Source organism: Parambassis ranga, chromosome 15 (genome assembly GCF_900634625.1).
Source record: "Parambassis ranga chromosome 15, fParRan2.1, whole genome shotgun sequence".
Lineage (NCBI taxonomy): Eukaryota > Metazoa > Chordata > Actinopteri > Ambassidae > Parambassis > Parambassis ranga.
In genome coordinates this window covers 14796999-14818632 of record NC_041035.1, presented here as the reverse complement: position 1 = coordinate 14818632, position 21634 = coordinate 14796999, and the positions used below count along the sequence as shown (strand labels likewise).

Genomic DNA, 21634 nt, shown 5'->3' with positions numbered 1-21634 from the left:
AGTGTGATGCAGGAGGAAATAAAAGTGTCATTATAGCTTAATCACATCTTTGAGGGTGGGCTGATAGCACCGCACTGATTTATTAGTAAGAGGCTTCAACTGCTACAGGCAAAATGAATTTTGGCATTTGATATGCAAAAAATAAAAACAAAACAAAACAAAAAAAAAACCTTTGACTTCCCTGATGCCTGAAGCAAATAATGTTAATACCATCAAGTGACACAGCGAGTTACCGCCTTTCAGCAGCAGAAGAAGCGGCACAACATTTCAATCCACTCCAATCGGACCCTGTGATTAATACAATGGGAGAATTACTTTTAAAACAAAAGCAGAAAGAACTTTTTTGTGTGTGTGTTTTTTTGTGAAAAGTTGCTGTTAACATATGATACTAGAGCAAATATTTTGTATGAGTTCCAGTTGGTTTGAGCCAATCCAAACTGTATCCGCTGGCCACTTGCTCTCTTGGGGAACCCTGTTTCCTCAGATGAGCTTAGAGCAACAGAAAAAGTAATGACTTGTACTATGCTGTGCGTAGGCCTAATAATAAAAGCTGCTTCTGTGGGAATTGGGCCATGCGTGTCAGGTTCTGCTCTCCAGAGTAGCAATACCTCAGAGATTCCCCCCCTTCTTTCTCAACTGGGGAAGGATAAATTGATGATACAGTGTGGAAGACAAATGAAATTAATCTTCCCAGTACCTGACAGGAATCGGCTTTGGATAGAGCGCACACACGTACACACGCACGTGCGCGTTAAAATAGCTCGATATCCGTCTGAGTGAAAAATAAGACAAATGGATTGAAGTAAAACAACAATAGTGTTCAGAGACTGAAGGGGCTGATGAAATGAAATCAAGGCAACTAACAGACACTGAGAAGTTTTCATCAGATAAAGCAGGTGACATGAATTTATCTCTTGTTAGCCTTACTGAAAAGCAGGCACTGTATCTTGCAGAGGCAGGCGGGCTAATTAAAAAGAGCCATTGTGGAGTTTCTTTTTTTTTTTTTTTTTTTTGCACTAAGCCAGATCTGTGTCAGAGTTGCCTCGATGGCGTGCAGCAGCAGCAGCAGCAGTCATGATAAGCTTTTTAGACTCTCATATTGATCTTCATGTCACCTAAGGGCAAAAGAGCTACCTGAGTATCCAGGACGACAGACACAGTGGAAGCCCCCGGGCGTGTTGATACAGATGCCCTCATGTAGGCAAGGTGAAACTTCACACTCATTCACATCCAGGTCACACAGCGTTCCAAAATAACCAGGAGGGCAAATGCACTGGAACCTAAGGAAGATGTGATAATCATTAAGGAATTGAGTGGGAGCACAGTGGTGCTCAGTTCATACTGTAACTTAAAAGCATGCAGTAAGCAATTAAAAAAGTGCATGTGTGTGCTGGCAATTATAGTCTCTAATTTAAATCATGTTTGATCTCTGCAATGAAGGATCTGACCACACACCTCAGAGGAGAATGGTTATAGTGTTTGAAAGTGATGTCATAGGAAAACAAGCAATTAGACACATCTGTGCTGGTGTAGATCAGATTTGAGCTTAGATTTTTAAAAATGGACATTTTTCTATGGAGACAGCCATACTGCATCTTAAAAAAAAGGGGAATGTGTAAATACAAAGTAGCAAGGGCCCGATGCGCACACTGCAGAGTCTGATTCATCAGTACAGATGGACTTGTTCGCCTTGTTGGGTCAGGGAGATGGAGATAGAAGCATGCGGTGGGCAGTGAGGTTAAAACACACCTGATGTGAACTCCCTGGACTGTGCAATCAGGGGAGTGCTCTGAGCGGGGCCAGGTCACATGGGAGCGAAATCATGACGGGAGACAAACTGGAGACAAACCATTTAGGACTCAAATTGGCCCTGGGACTTCTCTACCCATCTGTCCGACTAAGCCTGGAAGCCCCGGGGCTCCCATTAAGCACAGCAGAGAGAAGCACCAGTGGAGTAAAGCCCAATCTAGATACATGATGTGTTCCTGCTGAATTCAGTCTCTGTCTTTAGAATAGCAGCTTATGTGTGTCAAGGATGAAGACAGGCTTGTTATATAAACTGGAACACTTTGAAGAGGAACACCAACGCCTCATATGTTTTCTTAGGGAGAATGATTTTATTCATTTTGCCTTTTGAAATAAAAACAAGAAAATTAATTCTGCCTGGTCTTTGAGCGCGCACACACACACACACACACACACAGAGGTGCAAAGTCAAAGAAATAAAGAGAAAGAATTCCAGTCATACTTACATGTTCACAAGATTTTGACAAACACCTGCATTGCTGCAAGGGTTAGAGGCACACTCATTGATGTCTTGCTCACAGTGAAGGCCAGAAAATCCCATCTTACAATCACAGCTGGAAAAGAAAAATCATTAATATTGATTTTTTTTTCTCAGATGAAAAATAGAGGAGCTATCAGTTTCCCACATACAAAGAGTAAAAAGAATTTATACACATACCATATTAATTGCACATCATATTTAGACTGCACTGTGCAATAATGCTACATGCTACTGTCATCTATTAAATATAAGCAAAAAGGTGCAAAGTCAGAACACATGTTAGCACAGGGAATCTACTTTGGAAAAGACTGCATAATAGCCAGACATGCATACAGGATTTGGAGGCGATCTAAAAATCAATCACATGAAAATCCTGACCCTTTACTTGCCTTCTATGAAATGAAAAGCTGGTTATGGATAACAGTTTTTACCTGTAACTGTTGACCCGGTCCACGCACTTGCCCTGGTTTTGGCATGGATTTGAACTGCACTCATTGGTGTCAATTTCACACCAACTTCCTTCAAATCCTGAAAGATAGATGAGATGGTCATGGATCAGCAAACCCCACTACATCCTGAAAACGTCAGGGCCGATGATAACAAAGGCCCCAGTGAATGCCATTTTAATGGAACTAGTAGCCCCTGTAGCATATCTCATCTTCCAGCTCTCAGCACTCACTGTTTCCCCTTTGAGAGTGTGTAAGTCTAATAATACTTTAGTGCCACAGACAGATTGGTCTGTGGGTTAGTGGTTTGGGGTTTGGGAGGTGTGTGTCTGTGTGCATATGTGTGCATAAGTGTCTGTGTGTGTGAGACGGCGAGCGAGTAGGGGGACATCTTGTTAAGTTAGGGTAAGAGAGAGAGGCTAAGCCCAAGAGCTCTTTTGCCCTTGTTCATTAGGGGGTTGAGGGGCAGGATGGCTAAGCAGATCAGCATGGATGTTTTGTTGTACATTTGAAGGCAGCCTGGGAGCCTTAATGTTCTGCCTGCTGGAGGTATTCCTCTACTGCTCGAGTTTTGGTCTGATCCATTAGATGGTTTTCAGCTGAAGTATTTATACCATGCATGATACAAAATAAAATGCATAAAAATAAAATATATATATAAAATATAAAACAAATATATATATATAGAAATATAGAAATTAACATTAACAAGCAAATACAGATGCAAATAATGGAAAATCGGATTGTCAAGTTTAAATTAAGTACAACATTTAAATTTAAAAAATGTAAACACATTTTTGACATTAATTATGAAAAAATGACATTGCTGTTTTAATTTGCTGCAGTATTTAATAACCTTTATATCAAATTCGTATATTTATATTTTTAGAATAGTTTTAGTATGTATTTCTATTTTAGATTTTTGATTTACTTTTTTTATTTAGCAATTTATAGCTGTATTTATTTTTAAGCATTTTTTTCTGTCTCTACATTCTCCACAAAATATTCTAAAGGATATAGCAAGTTCCAGCCCTTTGTATAGTGTCTATATTTAAAAAAAAAAAGCCTTTTGTGAATGAATGCAGTGTTAAGGGCAACTGTTCATAAAACCTATTTTCTTTACAATTCTGCTATCAAACAACATTAAAACTGTGAGCCCAGACTCCCAAAGACAGCCATAGGGCTGGCCCTGCGGTGCACCGTCTGCCACGCATGATTAAAAGTGATGCAAGCACACTATTGCAAAGGGTTAAAACAAATGTATTATCTTATAATGAGTGTTTGTGCTCCTGGTGTTTTCTTGTCTTACTTCAAATTAGCATTACATACATTTGGACTATAATTCCCAGCTGAGAAAGTGAAATAAACATGAAGACATATTGCACATATTCATTTTTCATTCTGCCTGTTTCTTCACCATAAATGTCACAAGGTCTCCTGTGCAATGAGGTTGGAAGTTAATGCATCTTTATATAATATAATTTAACCGCAAATAATGTTTTGTCATTTTGCCTGTGCTTTCTGTATCTACTGTAAATGATAAAAAATTACATTCATGCAGAAAGTGTAAGCAATTAGACTGTGATCATCATGACGCTAATAAAAAAAGGTATGGCAGTGACAGTGACACAGCTATGTGCACCTAGGGATGTAAGAATGAGAGCGAATCCACGAGACCACAGAGAGCACAGAGCATCTGGTGAATTATGGGACAGTACAGGTTTCCCAAGCTGGTCTGTCAGTCACAGCAATGGTGGAGCGCCTTGGGGACTATTTCGAATGTCACTGCAATGTAATGCATCTTCTGCCACTAAGCAGTGACTGGAGGCTTCTCTTTGACAGAGTACAGAGAGGGATACCCAAGGCGCGTGCTCACGTAGTCATTCCATCATCTGGTGCGAGCTACAGTGTGTGATCACGGCTGCTGCCAGTAAATGTCTCCGAGGAGAAGAAATTGTGGGTAATCCCTAGTGGATCGTGAACTAACTTTGATTGACATTTCAATTGAAACATGAGGAATGTCTTCATTTGAAGGGTGCGAATTTGGTGTGCTACGTTTCTATCTTCAGGTCTTTAGACAGGATCATTTAAAATTACATAACTTGCCACTTGTGCAATATAGATGGTCCATGTCTGTGGTGTCATCTGTGTGTTGTCATACATCAAATGTCAGATGTCACTGGTGGCTTAATCGGTGCTGGATTGTCATGCTGGAACTGAGAGGCTTGAGAGTTTTGTTTTAGAGTTCTATTCTCATCTATTATGACTCCATCCACCCGCTTTGTCCTGCAGTGCAGGGTCACAGGGAGCTGGAGCCTATACCAGTTTTCTACAGCTGAGAGGCGGGGTACACCTTGGACAGGTCACCAGTCCATCACATGGCAACATACACATACAAACAACCATCCACACCCACCTACGGGCAATTTAGAGTGACCAATTGACCAAACAAGCATGTCTTTAGAATAGGAGGGAGGGAGGAAGCTGGAGTACCCGGAGGAAACCCACACAGGCACTGGGAGATCGTGCCCGCTATTGCTCCTCGATTTTGCGACACCGGTTTTTCTGATGAAATGTGCACAGCTGATTTAACAAAACTTAAACCATGAGAACACAAATACATCTTCAAGTGTGGAAACACATCCATATGCAAAGAAAACAACCAACAGCCAAATACAGCAACACTGCAGGGAGCAGAGAGAGAAAAATGTTCCTAGGGTACTCGAAAAAATAATGAACACGGCTGGGACATGCTCGTTACCGCTGTGGTGAGATGGTTATCTGACAGTGGTGTTTAAAAATGAGCTAGATGTTCGTGTTAAACATTTTGACACCATGAATTTTGTTGTCTAAAATTAGAGAACACCACATCAATCTATCAAACCTGTAACCCTTAAATTATGTAACCACAGAATTCTTTTGTATGCAAAAAACAAACATGGCACTAAATAAGTGGTGGACAGATGCAGCAGTTATCAAATTACTCATCATGGCTGTGGAGAACAGGCGGACCGGTGAGTCCTTCACATGCAAACACCAAAAAACTGGGTTACTTGAATAAGTGGGTTAAGAATAGAAATCTTTTTGCATGTAAACAGCAGCTAGTGCAGCCAATTTACCCCACCGCTCCACACCTGGACCACCTCTTCAGCTCCGCTAATGAAGGCACAAAATGATTAAACACTGAGTTTACTTAAAATTTGTTTACTGTACAGCTGTTCCAGACCGAGGCCTATTTTTATATATTATGTATAAATGAAGCCACTAACCTCTTTCTAACAGTGCTGTGTGCAAGCAAAAGGGACACCGTTTACTGTGGCTGTGTTCACATGCGGTAAACTTCGGCCAGGATAACCTGACAAACAGGCAGCATTGCAAACTATAACAAACTCATACCAGGAAAGATTTTAACATCTGCATTAATTCTGTCACACTCAGACCATTCCCTCCAATCCATGCGTACCAGAATTAAATGCTGAGAGAGGAAGAAGTGTAAGGAAAGAGCAGGGTGGAACAGTCTGGGCGCAGATGTCTAGTCTCTGAGGTCTACGCCAAAGACAGGCATCCCCATTAAACGACCTACAATAATGGAAATATGTGAGATGATTTTTTTTTTTAATATAAGCCATCTATACAACTTGCCTCCTAAGATGCACACTGATATCAGTATGAACTTTTAAACTCTATTAAAATATTACTTCTTAGCAACACCCCACAGCCTCCTCCATGCAGCCCTTTGGTTAGCATTAGGGTTTGCTACATATGTTCATATTGTCAAATGGCAACAAATATATTTATATTTTAGTATTTTACAAGTAAAATCGCAACAAACAGCAGCTGACTGGATCAATGTCATTAGTTTAAACTTATTGTGGATTGTGCACATTTGCCAACAAAACAAAAAAAAAAATAGTCAGAAGTCAATATTCCAGCATAGAGAAACAGTGTGTATCTTCAGTAATGCACAGCTCAAGGTCACATTGTCTGTAACCTCATTCTTACAGCAGTCATGAGATGCTTTCATACAGCCGTGTATTTTATCAAGCGTCAATGAGGCACATCAGAAATTTTCACTGAGGAAGAAAGACTTTAAAGACTTTAAAGACATTATAAAACATTTTCAATAAGACCAACAGCCAAGAACAGCACAAAAACACACATGTAACTGCAGAGAACTGCATGTTTCATCAGTTCTTCAATGGCATATTGACACAACCACAGACATAACATCCCTTTTGATGCACATGCTCTATAAAACTATAAAAAGATATGTTGGCAATTAACTGCAATACAGAAATGTCTATGTAGTTAAAAAGAAAACTGCCTCTGCCATCATCTGATGGTTGTCCAAACTACAGCGATCTCTGATATAAACAATTATGAATTGATGCACACTAACACGCAATATCCATTTACCCCCACATTCCGCATGCTTACATCACCTCTACAGATCATGTAAGCATACAGGTTTGTCTTCATATCTTGTGCACTGTCTGCACAGCAGGAGGGTCATCACATGCTGTGCAGTGTGACCATATATACTGTATGTCATGTATAGTCAACATCCTTGGTACTCGTCATTGTTAAGAAGTTGCACAAATTAATTTTCTTCAGGTTTTTCAAGTTGTTTTGTTTAGTCAACCACAGTAAACAAAGGTGCTCATGTGCCCGCTGTCAGGAGGTCATCATCATGCTTTCTAGTGCACATGTCTGTGTACAGGGTATTGCTAATTATAGTATGTACAGGACTGGGTCCAATCAAGCATCATCAAGAAATACATGAGTAAAGCCCATGCTCTGGGCATATGCTACATTAAATCAGTGTGTTCTGTCAGCACTGTAGGAAGTCTCTACAGATCTACATAGAGACCACTGGGGTATTTTTACCTGCTGTGAAGCATTCAGGGGTTAAACACCAATGTAGTTGAAGCTATTAATGACTGAGAATGTTCATGAAGGGAAATCCTCTGATACCACAGTATTATCATTGATGCTTTTTTCCTGCCTTTTATGCAGCTGTTGTGTTGGCTTCAAACAAAGCTCTCAAAGCAAAAAATGGAAGAAAGAAGCACCTTTTGCCCTCAGCAATAGAATATCAGGAGTGTGCTGCGACCTTTACCTACCAAAGGGGCGCGCTCTCATACTGAGGTTCAACACCTGCCGCAATTTAATATATTCTTGCTTCTCTGTGTGGCTTCACTTTCAGAGTATTAGACTAGACAGTAGTTCTCAGAGTTTTACATGCTGCTATGAACTTTGCTTAAAATACAATATGGGTGTTGACTTCTTCACTCTTCACTCCATTATTCTGTGAAAGAGATTTCTTTGCAACATCTTTCATCCCACTGTGGTGAGAAAAGGTTATTTTGGAGGCCTAAAGTGTATAGTCAGTGTTAGGGAATAATGAAATGTATCCATGCACATGAAGAAGAATGCAATACATGAAAGGCTGCTTTAACATGAAAGGTTATTAGAATACTGCCACATTCTTAAATAGAAAGTAATAATAAAAGGAGCCTTTTTCCAATAAACGCCATCATGGTTTAGCATCATTGGCTTAGCTAGCATGTTAGATAAATCCTTACAGCCTATTATTTCTTGCGTTCAAGATTTATGTTATTGCTATGTTTATCCATTCAATGCTGTGTCAGAGAAAATAAGATAAAGCTCTTCATGGAGTTTTATTTTTCATCATTTTTACTCTAAATAAAAATCATTATCAGTGGCCCCTGGGTTCGGTCAGCTATAGGTCGAACTACTGTGTGAATGCCACACTCATCATTACATAATCTTACATGCAATAATAATGTATGATAATGCAGAAGCAATCCAAAGTATACCGAAGGTAACTCTCATGAGTGTGGTGCTTTTCTTCTTTTACACACACCATATAAGATTTGTGGATGTGCATGCGTTATATATATATTTCAACAAGAAAAACAGAGATGCTCACATACATCTGGCAGGGCATCTGGTTTATAAACTGAGACACCTCTACTGTAAGTCATATTGTCTACTTCCTCCATAAAAGAGAAGAATGGCTTAAAATGCATGCAGGGACAACACATCTTTGGCAAACGCATAGACTCAACAAATCTTTTTCAATATCATATTAGGTATGTGTCAGTTCTCTTGTTGGCTTACCTCCACGGCAGCTCATTAACCAACTGTTTGGTAGGACACAATCTCAATCTTGTGGAAGGTGAAGGCTACTGTAGCATGCCATGCAAATAAAGGGGTTTGTTCTCCATCTGGCCAGGAACACCTCTGGGGATATTCTGAGCCATGGAGACTGAATGGTTTTTGCATGTAAAGGGACCACACAGGCTTTTAAATTAATTCCCTGTGCTGCAGAAATCACTTTTCTTCACTGTATGCAATGGAATATAGAGGGATAGAAGTCACTGTACCCCATAGCTCACTCTTAACAATGAAATATGCCAACTTGTTACCCAATAGTAAGATGGCAATGGACATAGAGATGAAAATTATATAACATTATTAAGCCTGTAATATAATATAACAGTGCAAATACAAACATTCCATTACCCGCATTTCTTTTTTTTAATCTACAAACAACTTATATAGTGCGTGTAAACAATGCCTATGTAATAGAACAATGCACCAGAACATTACACTGCAGCATTGTTTGCATGGGAAAGCTGACAATAAACACAAAGAGTAGCCCCACAAACCTCATCTAAGCAGCAATGTATAGAGCACCATGCAGGAGCATTACAGATGTGAAGGACACGCAGCAAAGGTCCTTGATAGGATGTTGTAGTTTACACATGTCTGTGCCCAAAGAGAACTCAACAAGGACACTAAAGCCTGCTGAAGCCTATTGTGTACAGGGCAGAAAATCTGATGTGGCTGCCGTGTACCGAGGCTACAGTACAGTACAGTGTTGTTTGTTTCATTTGTTGTAGTTGTCGACCGGTAACCCCCTCACCCCAACCTCTACCCCAACTCTCTCATTTTCAGGTTGCTCTTCTATCAGGTTTGGCACTCCCTGCTGAGGCTGCTCATTAAGGGGAAAGTGGAACATCTGTGCTGGTCAGGCAAGATGACTTAGGCCTCCTGGCCAGAGCCTCAACAGACAGTTGGTGCTAGCAAGAACAAAAACCTCCTGCAGGAGCCCTCTACAATCACGAGAGGGATAACTGCTTCTCCTTTTCAGCAAGCTGAGGTTTTGTTCTGGCCCGTGGGTTGTTATGCACCTTTGTAGACAAAACTCATTTCCATTGTGGCTGTGTTTCACAAATCGCTTTAATGCCACTCCCAGTAGAAATGTCCTAATGGCTGCCTCTTTGTTCCTGTTGACCTGATGAACACTAAAGTTGCTACATCAACCTTTTTCTTACATGATATAGTCTAGTGAAGTGTCCTAAGGAAACTATGGCCACACACTCATCTTTGTAAAGCATTCAGCACAGCAAGTTTAAGGGGGAAAAAAAAGACCATTAGACTTACTGTTAAAGTGCTTATCTTTTATAAACGACCCCTGTCAACTGAGATTAGATACTGTCATAGGACCGGCAATGAAAAGTTTGACAGAGACCATTCACTATCTGAGTTTTGCTGTTGTCTCATGAGGATCATTTTTAAACTAGAGCCTCTTTTGCTATTTGTTACGAAGTGAACAAACACACAAACAGCTCCTATAAAATTGGCAGAATAGGCTGTAATAGAGGGAATATTGGATTTTATGTTGCAGGGTGCCGTGGTGTGTTTGCAACCATTAAGCCAACAGATGGCTGGAATGTCTGTAGTTACTTTTATAGTACTGAAACACTGTCGGAGACTTCAGACACTTCACATGCAACAGTTAGTAATCAATTAATATTTTGTTTATAAAGGATGAATACGTATGTTTACATACAGGTCTAATTTAAACAGATCATATTCAGAGTGCAGTTTTCAGTAAAAATATATTAATTTTATGCTTTGTGTATCTGTGGCAGGTATACAGCTACAAACAACTCACTCCTGGGTTCTACTTTTAAAATGTGATACTTGCTTTTTCTAATATAATATACAATAATTACATTTAAGGCAATGTAATCTGTACTGAATTACATTTCAAAAGTAATCATCCCAACATTGCAGTGGCTTAAGTGTGGCTTAAAAAATATATTTTTTAAAAAATATATTATATATAGATTTTTTGGGCTATTACAAAAAGTATTTTTCAGCCTATATTGATTATCCTACATGACACACCTACACTGTTTTATTTAGTATTTAAGTACATTAGGCATCCTGTTTTGTATAAAGTTAAATGATAAATCTGTTAAAATGGTGAAACAGCTACCCTTCTGAAACGAATGATCCTTGTTAACAGCACAAACGCTCATGTTTATTCGGAGGCATATTTGACCATGGTGCAGCTGTCATGACACCAACACTGTATAAGAGCACACACACCGTCTGTGCTGGAGAGCGAACCTGCTGTACACCAATCACTTGAAACGTAGATAAGAGGTTTTGAATTTTAATGCAGATTTGTTGTTCGCATACCTGTAAACTGTATTGTGAGGCACACGTAGAATAAATTAGAGATGTGAGTAGCTGCATTTTTATTATTTTTACAAGACAATGTGTGAAAAAAAAACAAGTTTGATTTTATAACGAGTTAACCTTGACATAGTTCAGTGTGCGGTGTCCATCATCAGTGTGTGGGATGAAATTTGCTTATGGCCGTAAATCTGACACAGGCAGACAAATTCCAATTTAATTAGGCTTGGGAATAATGTAAGGGCTAGATAATTTCCTTGACAAATAACCTACACTCAGTGGTAAATAACAAGTCTTTAAAAATTGCTGCACTGGGATCAAGCCATGGGGTTGTGTAACAGCTCTGTGTTTGTTGAGTAGTAGCTATGTAGGATGGATTTATGGTGAATAATAATGGAGAGTAGTGAGTCACAATGCTTGTGTGAAGTGAAAACGACCAAGCCCACGCAAAGCTCTTGGTGTAATGTATGCAGCCAGCACCTAATTTCCTATTCCTCTCCAAGGAAGCCTTCTGAAACTAACCCCGCTGCTCTATTTATATCTGGCAACATCTTTTCATCTCTGTGCTGATAGAGCCATTAGGTGCAGCACTACCCTATAGCATCTTAACCTGCACACTGATAAGTCTGACTGTTGAAACACTGTATCATTTGAAGTTCTGAAGTTATCAACAGCTCACTGATTAACACCCTAACAGGTTATTTCAACTAAGAAATAGGTCGCTGTCATGAATCACAGATTTTTTTTCTTTTAATTTTTCTTTTTTTTTTTTTTTAGAAACCTGACTGAGCTTGCAAACATGAAACAGATTTGAACGTGTAGCCTGAGTGAACGGGCATACCTGAGCTGAGTTACAACTAGTGTTTTATATAACAAAGTACTGTAACGTGACTAAATATCTCAATGGACGCAATACTGCAGTGTTGTATTATCGACACTGACCCACAGTTGTTATATCCTTGTGTCTTCCTGTCTGTTGCTATGGATTCAAACTGTGAGTCACAGCCCACAGCACAAACTATAGAGTTTATATAGCCCTATTTGATACTGGTACGAGCATGCTGGAAACAACAACAACAACAAATGCACACCCAAAATGATGCACATAACCAGCAAAGAGACAGACAGGACCAGGCAAAGCATTAAAGTTATCTGGGTCTTTCTGTACTGTAACTTTTACTGTTACAGGAAAATATAGGAAATATGTACTACAGTCAATACAACTACACATTTTTAACACACAATCAGTGGCTACAATCACATTACGAGCCCAATGTTTCAATCCAGATTTTTTTTTATGCATATCAGATTTACCCATCTTAATGGTTCGCATTCACATGAAATCATCAAAAAATATTGTATTTGTGCGACCACTAAGGGTCTGTCAAATCTGGCATATACTGTATCAGGAGAAATGGAGATTATAGTTTCTACAGTGCATTTTTGAAAGAAGTACTCAAGAGGAGAGCAAGAGCAAGAAGCAAAAGAAAAGTTTTGAGAGCTGTTGGAGGCACTGTTGTGCTATTCTACTCTATTGATTACAAATAATCAGATTTAAGTTGCTTTAGCCTGGTAGTCAGAACATAGCCAATATGTTGCCAGTTTAGGGACAGAAAAAAAAATCAAAGTTAACGTATGTTCTTTATAGCACCACTAATTTTTTGATGTGTGATTAACACATGCATGTCTTGTAAATGTAACCTTAGGCTGGGCCCATAGCTGTAACTGCTGGATGCAGCAGTCAGTAAAGTGATGATAAGACTAAAACTAAAACTTGAGGCTTCCCACACAGACCCAGGCTGCCAGTATTTTAGCCTTAGGAGTTCTGTTTTATAAATTATAACTGTGTGGAAGAATGAGTCCATCCACTATCAATCCACAATATCTTTATCATGTGTTTACAAGAGGAACCCATGAAAACCTTCTCTCCCTCTCCCTCTCTCTAACTGTTCCTGCAAGGGGTTAATTTCAATGTCAATATCATTTGCCAAAAGTTACAAACACCCATGTTTTAACATAATTTTTGAGCATTAAGTACTTATGTGGCTATTCTGAAGAAAAAATTCTAGTCAGTATTTGACATTGTTTTGGATTGTTGCAATAATAACCACATAGATTTGCATAAAGTAAGCATATTTGTCCACTCCCCTGTTGATATGAATATTAAACACTTGAAAAAGCTATGTTTTGTTTATTTCTTTAGAAGCGTGAGCAGAGTGATTTATGCACATGAAAGCATTCATTGTCTCTGTTGTTTGGAAACCCTTATCCATTTCAGAGAAAAGATAAAAACAATGAGTGCTTAACGGTGACAGGAACATTTTTCGCCTTTTCCCTTTGAAATGACGCCTTTTGTAACTCAACAAAATGATGCAGTTTAAGCACAAAACATGGGCTAAAATAAAAGCACGACGAGTGCAAGGCTGCGGCTACATGTTCAACGTGTTCACTCACCAGCTGGGCATCTGCACGAGGCCGTTCCATTGGAGCGTGTCAGGCAGGTGGAGTTGTGCAGGCAGGGATTGTGGAGGGGGTCACAGGGGTCATAAGGCTGGTTGCACAAGGGGCCGCTGTAGAAGGGGGGACAGGTGCAGGAGAACTCCCCAGGTACGTCTGACTCCTGACACTGAGCTCCATTTAGACAGGGTCCAGAATCACACTCATTCACATCCTCGGCACAGTCCACACCTGTCCAGCCTGGTGAGCACAAACACCTTGGACACAGAGGAGATAAAACACTGTAAAGGTCATTTTGTGAAAACAAATCCTAAATAGATTCATTCTCTGTGAGGATAATTACATTGATATAGCACTGCTACTGTGTGGACCTGTGGATAAACCACCATACACCATGTATAGGAACTGCTCTCCCGGATCAATGTGGGAAATTCACAGGTTAAATGCAGCACTGGTCTGAACAGCTTTTAATTCTGGACAGCTGAATGTAGGACACAGGAAGTTAGAACGCTGAGTGGGGATTAAATGGAAATGTATGCACACTAGACACAGATGGAGAAACCAAGTGTGTGTGTGTGTGTGTGTGAATCTAAAGTATCTGCTCTTAAGGCAGGTGAATATTCCACTTGGTGGCAGTGAGTACCCGAGCACTACCAGCTACTCCACCTTGCATTCCTTTCCATTCCCCAACTTTTCCACCTGAAGCAGTTTTATGTCTCCCCAGCGAGAGAGGGGCATTAGCCGAAGCAGATACACCGTCTTTTTCCTCAAATGAGTCACAGATCCCCTGAAACCTTTTCATGCTGTGAGCCATTGATTGACTCATTTGTTTTACCTGCCATCTGCAATTCATTATCTCCGTTGCCAACGGAAGGACACATCCAACCGACTTCTTTTTTTTTGCATTTATTACATGAATGATGCAACTCGTGAGGACAGTGCCTCTGAGCCAGCTTGCACACCTACTTGTAGCTGTTGAGAAGGTCTGTGCAGGTGGCGTTGTTTTTGCAAGGCTGTGATAAACATTCATCAATTTCTCGTTGGCAGTACTCCCCCTCCCAGCCCGGATGACACACACACTCATAAGTCTGCAACAAAAAAAAGAAAAGACTACTAGATAAACAACAAAATATAGTGACACTTCACATGCACTTGTCTTTTCTTATGGAAATGGATGGATGAGGCAGTTAGTTTTTTTTATGACACAGTATCATACCATTACAAGCACTGAATGTGGCTGCAGAAGCTGTTAATTAAGCTGTTATGGAGCAGTTGGGGGACATTATGACACATATTTGTTTATGTATTTATACCTTACATTTTAGAAAAACAAATGGCGCATTGCCTAATACACTTGATGAACTTCCTGTGAATTTTCTTAAAAAATACTGCAGAATAAAACCTCCTACTCACACAAACACATGAAAAGAAATCTTTCCTGTGGAAATGTATTTAAACTGTGAAAGAGTCACGCTTGTCTTACATTTTCCCATTACTGCTATGCAGATGTATTCCTCCTACCACCCACCCTCTGGACAATATGCAAGCCTGTTTCGTCGGTGCCATTCAAGGTATATGGTACAAGCTTTTATCAAGCACACATTATTACTGCTGCAGATTTTGTGTGGAGGAATTTTTACAGACAAAAGGAAGCAAGACATTCTGTTGTTACGATGCTTCCAATTGAGAAATAGATTTACATCGAGCTACTATGCTAATCATCTATATATTTTGCCTTCATTTACATACTACATTCCAAAGTAGTATATGTAGCATTTGTCCTTTATTTTATCATTGCGATCTGCAATACAATAATAAATCACAGCATGCAGGATGAATGGTTGGTTGTCCATTACTTTCCCAATTGTCTGTGCGTACTTTAAAAAGGCAGTGACATGGTCAAAGGTTGCTTTTATGGTTCCTCATTGCCAACATCCTGTCTAAGCGTTCTGGGCGATTCTGGTTGAATGCATGCTAATCTGTATTTCATACACTGAAGGGGAGCTGTTAAACTTTGTCTGATGTAATTTGTACACTGTAGCCTGGATGGTGGTGGTGGTGGTGGTAGCAGCAGCGGTGGGTGGGGGGGCAATGCCGTCATCTCGTGATAAATTAGATACCTCCAGGAGACTCCAATTCCTTACCCCTGGCAATAGAACATAATCTCATTTTTGCTGCTAAGTCACCTTCAGGGACTGCAATTCTCCAAAATAAGCTAAAGCTCTGCGGGACACAGCGATTCAGAGAGAGGAATAGCTGCACTGTAAACAAGACTATGTGAAAGGGGTTTCCAAAAACTTGCCCTGTTTGAATAATGAGCAGAAAAAAAGAAAGGTGAACAAAGTGAGTAAATAATATTGGTTGGAAATTTATCATACAGCATCAAATCCTGGTCAGACACATCCAGTTTATCTCGGAAAATGAATTTCAATGTGGGCACACCATAGTGTTTCATCAGAACCATAAAAGGCCAAATGTGCATTTCATTATTTATTAGCTTTTACATTAAACCATTACTTCAAAACAATATGTTCAATTTATAAATAAAATATATGTGTGGTCCAGCATTGTAGAGTTATTGTAGATAAAGGGAAATTTGCTGGATAAAGCAAAAGCACAACTGGAAGACGACATTCGAGCTAAGTACTGTATAAATTATTAAAATACATTTATTTTGAGAAATCTCTCAAACTGTCTTACATATGTACATATGCTTTGACTTTAAAGATGCACCCTACTCCTAAAGTTATTGTAGAAAAAGTAAAAGAAGAAGGAAAAAAACTATCAATGACACATCTGTTTCACTATTGCAATCTGTTAGCAAATAAGCAGCTGTTGGAAAAAAAGGCCCCTGGTACTCATTGCACAGAGTTTGAACAGCATGCAGTTCCCAAGGCCTTTTTGCAGTTGCAACAGATCAATGTTATTGGCTTAAAGACACTTGGATTACCACAGAAGAAGGGCTGTGCTGTGCAAAAAGAAGTCCTAAAGTAGATTTAAAAGAAAAAAGTATACTATTTGACAGATATATTTGAAATGATTTGGCAGGGTAAGAAGGAGGGCTAGACTTATGATCCATATTCATCAGTATTAACCCTTTGATGAAATCTACCATGGGTGAAAAATGTCCTTCTGGTCAACTGATGGGTCAACTTTAATGAGCATGCATCATATTTAATATGTTCATTATAACTCCTGCATTGTGTTTCTGAGTATACTTCGTTTATTACGTTGCATGAAAAGCTCGGCCCACACAGCATAAATGGCATACTGCAATTGGCATAATTTGTCTATTAGCAGATACAATAATGAGGTACTCATGCTGAATTTCCCATTAAGACCAATAAGGGCTGCCATATTCGGCTGCTGTGCATAAACCTCATCTCTGCAGCCTCCCTGCAGTAGTTCAGAGTCATGTATGTAGATGTAGTTTGTTTTATAGTAAAACACTGTTCATGTTATTGCACAGTTGGTTAAATTTATTATTATTGCAACAGAAATGCTTTCAAGCTGCATAACAGTAATCACATGGTGTAACTTACATGTTTCAGATCTATCAATATTTAATAAAGACTTACCAACTATAGTGATTTACAGGACATTGGGACATTTTTTTAGCCTTTTTTAAAAAGGTCATAAAAGCACTCGATTAAGCTGCCAAACATGTGTCAACTTACCAGATGGAGGTCTTTACATACTGAGTTGTTGCTGCACAAACTGTTGACGCAGTCATCAATGTCTTGCTCACATCTCAGCCCAGCATACCCAGGACTGCAAAGGCAGTAAAAGCCATCTACGACTAAAAGAAAAAGCAGCGGGGTTATTACAGCACATTGCGTCATAAATTAATTCACTTATCTCTCAGTGGGTGCTACATCACTACACAGGTAAGTGCTGATTATAAGCATAAAGCATAATCAACAGCATGAGTCAATTTTAATGTAAGTCACGATTAAATAAAAGACTTATGAAGTATCGGTATAACCTGTAGTTGCACCAGTGATTCAGGTCACCTCCCTGTGCATTAGTCTGACAGTTTGACACTTAAACCATCTTTAAATGAACTTGTCTGCGATGGCCATTCAGTCCTCTTCTCTCCTGCTACTTTCCTCCAATCTGGACTTACCCTATTCTCTGTCAGTGAAAGCATTTGCTACCACACTCTTAACAACACTTGCAATAAGGAGAAAAAAAAAAAAACAGTGAGAGTAGCTTCTCCTTTTTTTTTGGATGCTACAAACGTGCCAGTTTCTTCCATCAGAAGTTGGAATCTCCTGTGTCTAATAATCCATTCCTTCCTCCCTCTCTTTAATTATTAATGATGTTAAAGAGGGATGCATCATTCTGTTTCTCCAACACAACACTGGTACAGGCAGCCAGTGACAGAGGTAATTGCAGTTCTTACAGGAGTGAATTTATTACTTCCCCAGTCAGGGTCCCAGGATTCTTCATTATCCCAAAGATTTACCACGTAATCTATGCTGTCACTCTGTCTTGGTGCGTGTAGATGCTATTACTCTCATTAAATGCTTTAGGTCCTGGGTGGCAGCAGCATTACTCATCCCCGCCACTGTGGCTATGCAGTGCACTGTCCCTGGTGGCTGGCTGGCTGGCTGGCTGGCTTGCTGCTGAGCACTGGCCAATAGGTCCTAGAGGCCGGCTTCACTAACCTACAGTGAACTGGCTGCATTCAAAACCGGTCAACACAGCTGGGCAGGGTTTACTTTAGCACTGCAAAGGGCAGATAGCGATCCGCTTGAACAGTGATCCACAGCCATCGCTATTTTTATCACACCTAAAAGAATACTGGAAGAAGTGAACCATGGAGTCTGCATGCAAACTTTGGCAGTAATTATAAAATAACTCCACCAAAATACACTGGAAACAGAACAGTAAAGACACATTTTAGTATTTATTTTAATCAATGTGATTAATGACTTTTTAAACTATCCATGCTAGAGATGGACTACACAGAGATAAAATCAGATTTACCATCCACATTGTGTCATTTATCATCCATTATTCAAATAATCACAAAACATTGATGTTTAATTGATTTCCATATACAGTCACATTAAGGAACTGATCAGGTGTGCTCCAGCAAGCAATGTCCAAGATCCTCATCTCACATGGATGACTCCATAGCAGCCATATTATCTGTGATGGTGACCCAGTTGAATGCTGCCTGTCAGGCTACAAGTGAGCAAAGTGTTTGTGTGTGTGTGTGTGTGTGTGTGTGTGTGAAGCTTTGCTTCCATCTTGAGTGCCTGTTATTAAGAATGTTGGCAAGATAAGCTGTTTCTTACCATCATAGCAGAAGCCGTGAAAACAGGGGCTGGAGCTGCACTCATCCACATTGATTTCACAGCGGGGGCCAGTGAAACCCCTGCGACAGTGACAACGGAAACCCAAAGGGAAATGGTCCTGATCCAACTCCTCCACACACACTGCACCATTCTCGCAGGGATTACTGGCCTCACAGGGTAAGAACTCACAATTATGACCTGGAGTGAGGCAAAGAAACACACAGAGAAGGTCCTTTCAGTGGAAAGGAATATGTGAACGAATTCAACGGAACTGGGTGGACCTGTGGATAATAAAGATTAGCCATTTTATATATTTCCTTGAATTTGTCCTTGTGGTAGAATACATGCTGTGTCATGCTTATGAACTGAACAGAGGGACAAACAAATCAACAAAGAGACAGATGAAAAGCCTCAAAAGATTACCAAGAACCAGCAGGAGCCGATTCATTCAATCAGAGCTCATCTTTACAGAGATATATATTTTAAAACGGTCACGAAATACTAAAGTAGCAACACAAAGAAAAAACATTATCAAGGCTCAATTTAAAGTGACAACATTCAAAATGAAATGTCAGATATTTTTATAAAAGTACGTACATAAAAACTATTACAATAAATGGTAAAATACATTTTGTGCTTGTCATGTTTCATGCTGATTTAAAATGACTAATAAAAGCATATCTGTGGCTGCATCAAGTTCATTACTAATGTGTGACTACATGTCTCCATTTGCACCATTATGTGCCACTTAACTGTCATTTTGTTTTAAAAAAGCGTCGGAACTACACAAATTAAAGTGCCATACAGCAAGACAGACGGCTCATGCATGACACAGAAAAGAAACAAAGTTCTGAAACTGCAGTGCATCAGTCAAGCCAGGCAATAAAAGATCATGCACAACTAGACGTAGAATAACATGATATCCTGCCTCTGATCATTTCTGTAAAGAGATCCACATGAAGAAAGTGTGAACATCTTGAGGAAGTCAGTTTCTAATTTGAAGGAAAAAGTGCTGAATCCTAACAGGTTCTGTATGTTTATTATACTATATGTAAGGCACAGTGTGGCTTTCGGCTGAGCCAGCAGAAGCCTCAGCTGGTTGACCCATGAGTTATTAAAATATGTCTGACAAGTTCTGAAAGTTTACTTTTGAATGTCAGCTTATTACACAGAAAATGATTGGGAAGGGAATATGGACTTTGATATTACAAATACTATTTATTGATTGTATTAAATAACTGTGTAGGATACAGTCTTCTTTTTCTTCATGGTGAAACATAAGCTACTTTTTACAGTAACCAATTGGCAGCATTGTTACTGTTCAATACTGAAATGTATTTTTAAAATTTCAAACGGTCCGATCACTGTAAATGTCCTTAGAAAAAAAAGGTCATGGTTTGGATTAAAAGATGTTACCCCACCCCAAATGATGAAACTTCCACAGCATCCATGAAAAATGTTAACATTTCACGTTTTGAGGCTTTTATTTTGAAAGTCCGCTGTTGACCAACAAAGCTATTGCACGCTTCCTTATGTATAAATTACACTCTATTCCGCAATGCTATCATAAAAAATACATAAATAAATTGTGAAGCCAGACACTCTCCGAGTTTACTTGGGTATGCAGTTTTATCCCTGACAGTGCAGAGCTACAGTTCATGTTATGAAGTGGCCACTGCTACACCTCACAGCCGAAATGGTGTTACATGGGTAATCAGCTGTGCCTCATTTCTGCATTACTTCCTACAGTGCTTTGAATTATAGCTGAAGACTTCCATTTTCATTTTCATCAGAGCTTGGGATTTTCCTCCTTGTGCTGCCAGTCTGTCTTTGAAGTGCCTTTTTGTAAATTCTATGTGCCTTTTTCAGGAGTAATTTCCTTCTGGCCCCACTCTGCTGTAAAGCCTGGATTTGTGAAGTGCTGCCCTGACTGTTGTCCTTTCCAGGAAGATCTCACAGACAATGAGCTCATTAGATCTGTCAGAATGGTCCTTGGGTTTTCAACAAGGTTCTTCTACTTTACTGGTTTGTTAGGATAAGTGCGTCTACAACCAGCCTGTTTTTATTTCATTTTACTTATCACACCTTTGACATGTTATCTACCAACATGTGTTTCCAGTCATTAATAATGACTGCTTGTCTGTCAGTGTAAATCATAAATCTAACACACTAGCAACAGTGTGATACACAGTGTTGGGGAGTAACGGATTACATGTACCAACGTAACATAATTAGAATGCAAAATATGAGTAACTGTAATCCGTTACAGTTACAGTCTAAAGAGATAGTAATCAGAATACAGTTACATTGTTAAAATCAGCTGATTACACGACAGTACTTTAAGTGTTTTTCACTCTGCTGGATAAAACAAGTCATGTTTTAAAAAAAATCGTCTTACAACAAAGATCCTGTTTACGGCAGATGTCTGACTCTCCTGACCACTTGTTTCATTGTGTGGTCATACACGTGTGTATGACGGTGAATAGTCATTGGAGTGAGAGCTCTTACCGCCCATACAACATCTTTGATCAAAGCTAAGTTTTTGGTTCATGTCAGCAAACTGGACAGAAAGCTGTGGGCGACAGAGAGGACAGAGCAGCCGGACTGATGGGGGTCAGAGT

The 21634-nt window shown here is 39.5% G+C and overlaps 1 protein-coding gene across 1 annotated transcript in view; it reads right to left on the bottom strand.

The window, feature by feature from the left end:
* The window catches only part of eys (eyes shut homolog), a 137955-nt gene that overhangs the window by 73444 nt on the left and 42877 nt on the right, over positions 1–21634 (bottom strand). The window contains exons 22-28 of the mRNA XM_028423552.1: positions 19014–19211; positions 17385–17506; positions 14674–14795; positions 13705–13964; positions 2719–2815; positions 2253–2360; positions 1135–1280 (exon numbers count right to left, since the gene is read on the bottom strand). Of these exons, the coding sequence (XP_028279353.1) occupies positions 1135–1280; positions 2253–2360; positions 2719–2815; positions 13705–13964; positions 14674–14795; positions 17385–17506; positions 19014–19211 (1053 nt within the window). The remainder of the gene's footprint in view (positions 1–1134; positions 1281–2252; positions 2361–2718; positions 2816–13704; positions 13965–14673; positions 14796–17384; positions 17507–19013; positions 19212–21634) is intronic.